At 41.1% G+C, this 9,888-nt stretch overlaps 1 protein-coding gene across 1 annotated transcript; it reads left to right on the forward strand.

The window, feature by feature from the left end:
• Positions 1–2,472: 2,472 nt before the first annotated feature.
• Positions 2,473–4,501, forward strand: LOC141911591 (thrombospondin-2-like). Its single transcript, XM_074802577.1, has 4 exons — positions 2,473–2,541; positions 2,908–3,037; positions 3,697–3,882; positions 4,257–4,501. Exons 1-4 carry the CDS (start codon positions 2,473–2,475, stop codon positions 4,499–4,501), a joined length of 630 nt encoding a protein of 209 aa, XP_074658678.1.
• Positions 4,502–9,888: the final 5,387 nt, after the last annotated feature.

The raw sequence follows: 9,888 nt of genomic DNA on the forward strand, positions 1-9,888 counted from the left end.
AATGAACCGGAACCGAATTTACCAATTATGTCAGAAAATTCTGTACACTGACTGTAATCTCCTATATCTGTATTTCGATATCCGATTACAAAATCGAACCCCCTTTTTTGCTCCCGGCAGGTGTGGGACCCCTAACCAACCAAATCTAACATTTTGGGATATTTTTTGCTACTTTACAAATGGGTTGAAAATTGATTTTTCGGGGGAAATTTTTTCCTTGAACACCATTTTCTCCGCGACATTTCTACCGCATTCCATCCGGGCAAATCCGAGCCGCCCGAGCTGACTAAAGCCGGGCGTAGGTCGGCCTTGCGACGGCTTGGTCTTGCGGAGTGTGGTCTTCCCCGTTGTTCTCCCGGAGCTACGCCCGTTGGACTCCCGGAGCTACCCCAGTTGCTCTCCCGGACACTCTCCGACCAGTTCAACTATGTCTCTTATTTTCATACATTCAAAATTTGGTTTCCAAGGAACTATTCTCGTGACCAACACCACCACATTTGGGGAGGGCCAACGACCAACCTCGGGACCTGATTCGCCCACCAGGCCCCCGAGAATAAATGTTCTTAGCAACCTGGTTAAGAAACAAGCCCGGAGTTGTCTCGTTTTCCAAACATGTAGACGTTGACACTTGACTAATCCCTTAGGATTTTTACTATTGTCTTGAAAACTAAATCCAAAATATTTCTAATTAATCCGAGACATAAACTGAACCAGTAACAAAAGCAAATAAATATCAAATAATCATTAAGCCAAAATTTGCCCATTTGTGAATTCCTAGTGAACAATAGTAAATAGACATCGGAAAACGATTGGTCAAAACATGCCCGTTTAGGAATTCCCAGTGAATAGAGTTGACGTATGTATAATGAACATACAACTGCTATCGATTTACGCATGTTTTATAAAAATCAAAAATTGCCTATCATAACAGTATATCCAAACGAGCGCCGAAGGCGCGATGTCTAGAAGGGGGTTTGCCCCCCCCCCCCAAGAAAATTTTGAACATTAAAACGTCTGAGATGCGTTCTGGTTGCTATGAGAGCTCATATTCGAATAATTCTTCTGTAGATAATATAAAGCCTCAAAGGTTATCGTTGGTCTAGGGAGGGATCCAGATGTTTCACCACCCCAGAGCGGCGTCTTGCTGAACTGGAAGGACAACTATATCATAGCACAAAACGGGGGATTTGTGGGCACTCCCCCAGAAAACTTTGAATTTTCAAGGCTCTGAGATGCAATCATTAAGCATATTTGGGGCATAACATCTATCCCCTATTTCCGTTTAGATTCGAATTGACCATTTTTATACTACTTCCAGAATACTTGCCCGGAATAAAAAATTCATGTTAGTACAAGAGCCTGTCAAAATCACGAACTAGAATGGTAAACCTGATAACCCCTCGATACACTAGTGGTAGGCCGGATCTGCCACTGGCCACTGACTTATTGATAAAGAAATAGCAGAACTGATGTTAGCTTATTGTACAATCAATACTCTCTCGATTTTCTCGGTTTTCATCTCTCGGCATTTCAGCAGAATATTCTTGGTCAAATCCTTTATTTTGGTCAATTTTTAATGTATAAAATACCTACAGAATCAGTGAAATATAACCAGATGTCGCTCTAAAGTAATATGAAAAAAGTTTACTGAATTCGGTTACTTTGATACTGTGAGATAAGGTGCATGGTCCAGATGTGACACTGTTACCGCATAAACAAAACTCGCTGGAGTCACTGGGCGGAAACGCCTTCGAATGAAATACTTTTGCACCACTGACAACTTCAACAACTTGATGACGTTTTTAGCATAATGGGGTTTTCAATTATTGGTGCGACACAATATGTCGCAGTGCTACGCCCCTGGGTCACATAAATCGCTTCACAGTTGGTTCGATTTGAATTAACATGTAATTAAAAATCATTCAGCCAGTTCGTCCCTATAACAACGGTTCGAGTCCAGACGTAACAGATTTTGTTTGTATAAAAATCTAAGACAATTCTAAGCACGGATCAGTCGCTGTCTGAACGACCAAGTCGACGTCTCTCTCTGGTAAGGTTAACTATTTTCAAATTCTAACGGCAATTATCGTTTCGCCGTAATCGTATCGATAATCTATGGAACTAAACTAAACTTGCGTAGTAAAGAAATTCTTTTCTTCGTCTCCAGGAAGAAATTATGAAGATTTTCCACTTCGCTTTCATTCTTTTGTCATTGGCAATCGATCATCTGCCAGTAGACGCCCAAGGTAAGATTGAAAATATAAACATTTAAATTTATAGTAGAAAAATAATCCGATCGTTCGCAATCTGACGCGAGTCCAAGGAGAAGAAACCATTGATTTTTCATCTATAAGTCAGGAATATCCATTCTACAACCGCGATCAAACCGAAATTCGGTCAGCGACCGCCACTTAGTGAGAGAGAGTTAACGAATCACATGATATCAACAATGCATCCTATTGGTTGATAAAAATGGATCGCTCGGCAGATTTCGCCGAGTGCGGGCAGACGAGCGAATTTGCGGGCGATCCGATCGCCGGTGTAAATAATCGGCCGAAAATATTAAACATGTTTGATACGGGCGATTCACCGGGCGGCTGATATTTAAGAATTGATCGACTCTTGAAAGGTTACACTTGACGTCACACAGCGCGTCATATTGGCCGACAAACATTAGTCGAAAGACGGCCATTTTGACGAACAATATATCAATATCTTAATTTCTTGCATGTATAGAGTAAGCGGCGTTAGTTGCATTAACCTGCTGAATAATACCATTTCCATCCAACCGGCATTTCGTGTATATGGTTATCTTTATTACGTTACTTATTTGTATTACTTTTTTGTTACTTTGCATAAGTCGACGGAGTTTATACTGAATGGGCTGCGTGGGATACTTGTTCGAAGGCATGCGGCGGAGGCCTGCAGAAGCGAACGCGCAACTGTCAAGGCGTGGCTGATGGCGGGAAAACTTGCGCTGAATTGAACCTCGGGGGAGATGTGGAGAAAAGAGCTTGCGCTACGACACCGTGTATTAGTGAGTGTATCATGTTCTTATATTCCTACTGCTTCTTCTGCAAACAGCACCACGCGTGTCCTTAAAGGACTCGATGTTACGGTTCGCGCGTATTTGATTTGAACTTTACCCTTTTGGAATCAGACCTTGGGGCCAGTCGCACAGTCGTGGCTGAAGTCCAAAAGTGGTCTTAAATCTTAAGACAGGTCTCAAGTTGTTAGATTGGCTATAGAACTAAGTTAGCCTTAGACTGGTCTTGAGTCAAGCTGTGACTGTGCAACTGACCCCTGTTCTGATTCAATTTACTTTGTTCGATTACCGAAAACTGAGTTGAAGACATTTCTAAGGCAATATTATGTATTATCATGTATCATTTATCCGCCAGTTATACTTTTATCTTTAACCACTTTTTGAGCAACTGCAGTTCCAGCATCCATTTCCACAGTTAAAATCAGTTCATTTTCAATGAGTTAACTCTGAGTCAAATCTTAACTCACAACGACGTTTTAGATTCTCGGCTTGAAAACATTGTCTCAGGTGTGAATTCAAATGCCAACAAAATATGTTAATTAACGACCAGGAGATGCTATAATAATGTGAATGATGCTTCCCGAGAAATAAATTTGAACTTGAACTCGACGGTAAAACGTTAATATTGATATCTCTTTGTGCGGTTAAAGTCGACGGTAATTATAGTGCCTGGGGCGCGTGGACTGCTTGCTCCAATAACTGCGGCAAGGGAACTAAATCGCGCAAACGCATCTGTACCAACCCTGTACCAGCTAACGGTGGAAAAACCTGCGCCGAACAAGAACAACTCGGCGGATCTGAACAAACTCTGACTTGTACTGGAACTGTTTGTCCAGGTAAGAAAAATAATAATCACTTGTTCAGCATTTGACGATGTTCATTTCTTGATCGAAGTTGAAGTCGCGCCCCTCCGTGCGCATGCGCGGCATAAATGAGCCAATCAGCTACGATGCACGGTTAAATAGCGGGAGTAAACACTCTGCCGTGTACAGCTAAATATCGACTGCGATAAAACGATAACCACCACTCAAACGTGGTGAACGGATAATAAGACAAAAACCCACTATCTACAGATTAAAAGAATTTAAAAACAAGAATTTATTTATTCGAACAATCTAAAATATATAGAATACACGATGTTTCGATCTCACACTAGAGATCATCGTCCGGTGTCAGAGATCGTCGTCTCCATATTCTTTTTCATTTGTAGTTAATGGAAACTGGGGTATTTGGAGCGGCTGGTCTCCATGTTCCACACCCTGCGGTGCGGGAATCATGAGTCGTAGGCGACTATGTAACTCTCCGCCGGCATCAAATGGTGGCCTCGCCTGCCTTATAAACGGTAGTATCCGAAAAGTTCTCGAGACTAAAACGCGAGTATGTCAACAGGCGCCGTGTCCCGGTGAGTATTTCAGCAAAAGCCGCGCTATCGGCGAATTGTTTGACGCCGTATAAACCGTTTCAATGATGATCGGTAGATACTGAGTATCGATCAGTATTCCATATAAGTTAATGACCAAAATCCACAGTTGCTGATAAAAACAATTTATTCTGATACTTTTGTTTGTATACATCGATAACCACTGTGCTTAATCGAAGTGGTACTGTACGAGACTGGATGCGCACTTACTTGCGCTTCAAAATAACAATAACAATTTTGACGGTCGTTTTGTAATTGAATATATTCGATGTCTTATTTTATTTTCAAATTTTCATATCTTTTTTGATAACGAATTGCGCCCTTAACATCCTCGCTTACCAGGGTTTGATTGCCACCATCAAAATTTATTGGGCATTATATCTAGCCAATCAGATGCGTTGTACTTCACCGGCAGATTTGCTTTATCAAATTTTGGCTAGACACATAGACTGGCGGCCATTGAGCGGCAACCTGCCCGCCCTGAAGATATTTTTGGCGGTGCTATAAACCAATGAAGGGTTTGCCGCCGTGGTTTGTGTTAGTGCGAGCTCGGCGGGCGGCAACCAAGCCCTGGCAAGCGAGGATGACCCTCCACATACAAACGCATAAATCCACCATTTTCACATCCCCTTGTACGCAGCTGTAATGTTTTACCCCTCGCTTGCCAGACTTTGATTACCGCCGAAGCCCACGCCAACACAAACCCTGGCCCTAAATCCTTCATTTGTCTATTACATTGCCCAAGGTTTCTTGGGTAGATAGGTTGCCGTTCAGTGCCCACCAGTCTGTATATTTACTGAGCCAATCAGATGCATAGCGATTTTGCTAGTGAGAAACAACGCATCTGATTGGCCTAATTCATAGACTAGTGGCCGCTTAGCGGCAACCTGTCCGCGCAAGAAATCTATCTAAACTGAGGCCTTTTTATGAACACTCGATTAGTATATTCGAGTATGCAAAACGTTTTTATGAGCATGGATTATGTCATAATCCGTCATTTTTATGAACATTGGTTATCATAATCGATTAGCATACTCAGCATACTCGCTCGGCGAGCAAGTATGCCGATTATCTAATCCAACCGATATGGTGTTCTCGGTAGAAGTCGCTGCTGAGTAGGCCATAATTGAATAATTTATACCTGGCGTTTTTATCAACCAACATACCCGGTTATGCTAATTGACACTAATCGGCTATATAATCTAAATAGCTAATCTATTTCGATTTTGCTGGTTCATAAAAAGGCCTCTTATACCGGCTTCCAGCTCAGATGTAATGAAATAATTGAACGTAAGAGAGCAAGTCACGTTCACTTTATTCAGATGTCCAGATGAGAGAGAGAAACAAATAGAATATAGTTGATTGTTATTTTTGTGTTTTTGAATTTCCAATAGACATCTGGCGGCTTAAGCGACTATCGGCTGCGCGGAGTCAGTGTTCCAGAATCTTGTTTCGACATAGGACTTAACGTGTAACTGCAAGTTGATTACTATTTTCATGATGTTTTCTATTTCCAATAGACATCGATGGCGGCTTTAGCGACTGGGGTACATGGGGCAAATGCACGAAAACATGCGGCGGAGGGACTCGGTTACGCACTAGAACGTGTAGCAATCCAAGTAAATCTGGAAAAGGAAAAGCTTGTGTTGGTGCAACGGCGGAAATAGTAAAGTGTTCTGAACATCCATGTCAAGGTGAGTTGCCGAGAAGAAAAGAAACTTTCCAAGAATAAGTCACCGCAATAAAGAAGTTTCCATTTCCTAGGCGCCATTTTGTGGCGGTCCCTCGAGGTCCTCATTGTTGCGACAATTTTCACTCTCCTTTTTGAAACTAAGTTTTCATCGAATTCCAATTGTCTGTTGATCAACATGGCGGACTGTAGAGTCGTGTCATTGGCACGGGAGCTAAAAACTTCCTTTTGGGAACAAGAACATTTGGTTTTCCTAGGAATAACCGCATAAGGAAGAACCGTAACATCGGACTGTGCATTCTGGTGAGATTTTGTCGAAGTTTGAAGCTTTTAACTACTGAATTTGACAAGTTAAAGTTTCCATAGAACATAAGTGTGGACATTTTCGTATATAGAGTACAGGCTATTATAGCACACTCTGTATAGTACAGCCTGTTCACCGTTCCGCTTGAGTTATTTTCGGTCGTGAAAGGTTATTGAGAACTGTAAAATGGAGAAAAATTCAAAGCACTTAGCCAGTGGTTCGAATACCAATCGTAACCGTAATCGTAGTAAACATGATGATCGTAATACCAAAGACAAAGTCGATAAACAAACAGAACATGCTGGCAGTGGGAATACTAAACGAACTCTGTCCAAAGGCTCGGAATCCAGTACCCCTCCAACAAAAAGACCGGCTCATACACAATCGAAATCGCAACCAGCTAAAAGTTATGGAGAAACTGATCCAGATACAGATACCGAAAGCCGCGAATCTGCAGGAGAATCCGACAGCGAAACGGAGAAAGAACTTACTTTAGAGGACATTTTCCAAGAAATTAAGTCGATGCGGAAACATCTGGAACGAAAAATCGATGGTAAATTCAACTCAATTAAGAAAGACCTGGAACAATTCAGAAAAGATTTTGAAGCTAGTATGGATTTCAAGATTGAAGAAGCCAAAGACGAACTGCGAGTTGAGTTTACCACGAAGGTTAGCGACCTTGAAAATAAGCTTAAAACCAGTGGCCGCACCCAACCAAAGGACGACCGCATTGCAGCACTAGAAAATCGCATAATAGACCAGGAGGCAAGATCACGGCGCGACAACCTTGTTTTCCTTGGTTTAGTTGAGTCGACTGATGAAAACATAGACAACGTTGTGAGGAAACAGTTAGTCGAAAATTTCGGAATCAACAGTGATCGAGCGAGTAAAATTGTCTTCCAGCGGATCCATAGAAATCCAGGCAAAGACAAACCACGTTCCGTGACCGCGAAATTCAGAGATTATGTTGACCGCGAATTAGTATATAAATCTCGATTTAACGCAAAAGATAACACTGTGCGAATCGTTGCGGATTATCCGATCGAAGTGCGGAATAGAAGAAAATTGTTATTCGAAAAATTAAATTCATCGAAATCTACCAATCCATCCGTGGATGGTTTCGTCTCCTTCGATAAGCTGATTCTCGACGGGAAAATTTTCAAATGCATTAATAACGAAGTAAAGTGCGTCGGGGAGGCAACATACCGGACACCTAGACCACGTACACAGCCGAAGAAATCACCCGAAGAGCTGAAGGCGGCCTCGAAACAGCCTGCAGTAGCTAACGCAACAAATATTCAGAGTGCGGAAGTGGAGACGATGGACGCGTCTGGAACAAGTGATACTCCAGTAAGTGACCTAATTGCAGCATCGAGAGTTGTACTAGACGGTCCAGCGTAGGGAAACGCGACAAACTCTCGCCGTCAATCATTAACTTTATGTTCTCTTAATGTATGCGGATTAGAAAATAAACTGGATATCCCTGAATTCCAAGACCATATCAAACAATTTGATATTATTGGGTTATGTGAAACAAAGCTAACTGACTTCCATACACTCAATATCCCGAACTACCACTTCTTTGGTAACAATCGTAAAAAGTACAAAAGAGTGTCTGGTGGAATAGCCGTCCTTGTGCACGATTCGATCATTGAATGTGTTACGGTCTTACCTATTAAATCAGAATACATACTATGGTTTAAAGTGTCAAAACAGCTTTTCCCTAACTCAACGAGTGACGTATGCGTCGGTATGTGCTACATCCCGCCCGAGGGCTCAAAATACCTAACCCCTGAATGCTGGACGGACATTGAACTCGAAATTATATCAATGCAATCTAATTATGAGTCAGTAATCCTAATGGGTGACTTCAACTCAAGAACTAGCAATTTTACCGACTTTGTTGAACCAGATGAGTTCCTGACGCAAAGACTCAATTTGAACAATACCAATTACTTGCCCGAAATTTTCCAGTTCAATATTCCAGTTGATCGTACCAGCCAAGATCAGTATGTGAATAACCATGGCCACAAACTCTTAGATTTATGTAAGAATTGTAATCTCTATATAGCAAACGGTCGACTCGGTAAAGATCGTAGATTAGGTAAATTAACTTGCAAAAACGCGTCTGTAGTCGATTATGTAGTCCTTTCGCCGAATTGCTTTAATTTTTTGTGTGACTTTTTTGTGCATGATTTCTGTGACCTATTCTCCGATGTGCACTGTACTATTTCTTTCAACCTAAAACTCAGTGGTATCCCACCTACCCCATATAAAGGCAATGAACGGCCAGTTACACGAAAAGTAAAACATAGGCCAACTTGGAAAAGAGATAAATCAGACCAATTTGCTAGCAATTTGAATACCCAAAAGTACGAACAAACACTACTATCTTACCCGCATGTACTTGATAAAGATGCAATCGATTCCTTATCATCTGTTATAAATGAAATATTCAATGACGCCAGTATTATTACCTTTGGTAACAAATGGAATTCTCCCTGTCCTTCAAAAGTTAATAAACTAGATAAACCATGGTTTGGTCATGAATGTCGAAATGCAAGAAAAAAGTACCATATTAAGAAGCGCATTAATAATCGGATTCGAACCGACCGTACTCATACAGATCTTGCCGAAGCCAGTCGTAGTTATAAAAAAACTATAAGAAAGCACGTGAATTTACACAGAAAGCGTATGCAAAGAGAAATTCGAAACCTTAATCTTCATAACCCTAAAAAATACTGGCAGCTTTTAAACAGAAACACCCCTAGAAACACTAATATTCCAGTACCACTGGAGGACTTGTATGAATTTTTCCGGGATGCCAATAAGCAGCAAGATGATAGATCAGAATTACCTAATGTAGCAAATGATATGATCAATGAAAACGAGTCACTAAATGATGCTATATCTGCGGAGGAAATTTTAAAGGCAATTAAACTACTCAAAAATGGTAAATCAGCTGGAAGTGATGGCATCCTAAACGAACATATAAAAGCCACTAAGGATATCATGCTCCCAGTTTATGTAAACTTCTTTAATATCGTTTTAGATACTGGGATACTTCCAGAATCTTGGCTAGAGGGCGTCATTTGTCCCATCTTTAAAGGTGGAAATGACAAACTACCAGAGAACTACAGGCCCATCACTATTTTAAGCTGTTTGGGAAAGGTTTTTACAGCAATACTTAATAATAGACTAACATGTTATATTGAAACAAACAACATCCTCCATAACAACCAAGCTGGATTTCGTCGTGGTTACTCGACAATTGACAACCTCTACATTTTACATATTTTAGCTGAAGTTATTAAAACTCAGAAGAAGAAACTATATTGTGCTTTCGTAGATTTTACCAAAGCCTTTGACACAGTCTGGAGAGCCGGACTATGGCAAAAGCTTCTTACAAATGGTATAAACGGTAAATT

This window comes from Tubulanus polymorphus, chromosome 10 (assembly GCF_964204645.1).
Source record: "Tubulanus polymorphus chromosome 10, tnTubPoly1.2, whole genome shotgun sequence".
Lineage (NCBI taxonomy): Eukaryota > Metazoa > Nemertea > Palaeonemertea > Tubulaniformes > Tubulanidae > Tubulanus > Tubulanus polymorphus.

Excerpts from the sequence above, each read along its gene's own strand:
- LOC141911591 (XM_074802577.1), top strand. The coding sequence starts at position 2,473 with ATGGATCGCTCGGCAGATTTCGCCGAGTGCGGGCAGACGAGCGAATTT. Across the intron at positions 3,038-3,696 it reads CGCTACGACACCGTGTATTA|TCGACGGTAATTATAGTGCC; the intron begins GTGAGTGTATCA and ends GTGCGGTTAAAG. Across the intron at positions 3,883-4,256 it reads TACTGGAACTGTTTGTCCAG|TTAATGGAAACTGGGGTATT; the intron begins GTAAGAAAAATA and ends TTTCATTTGTAG.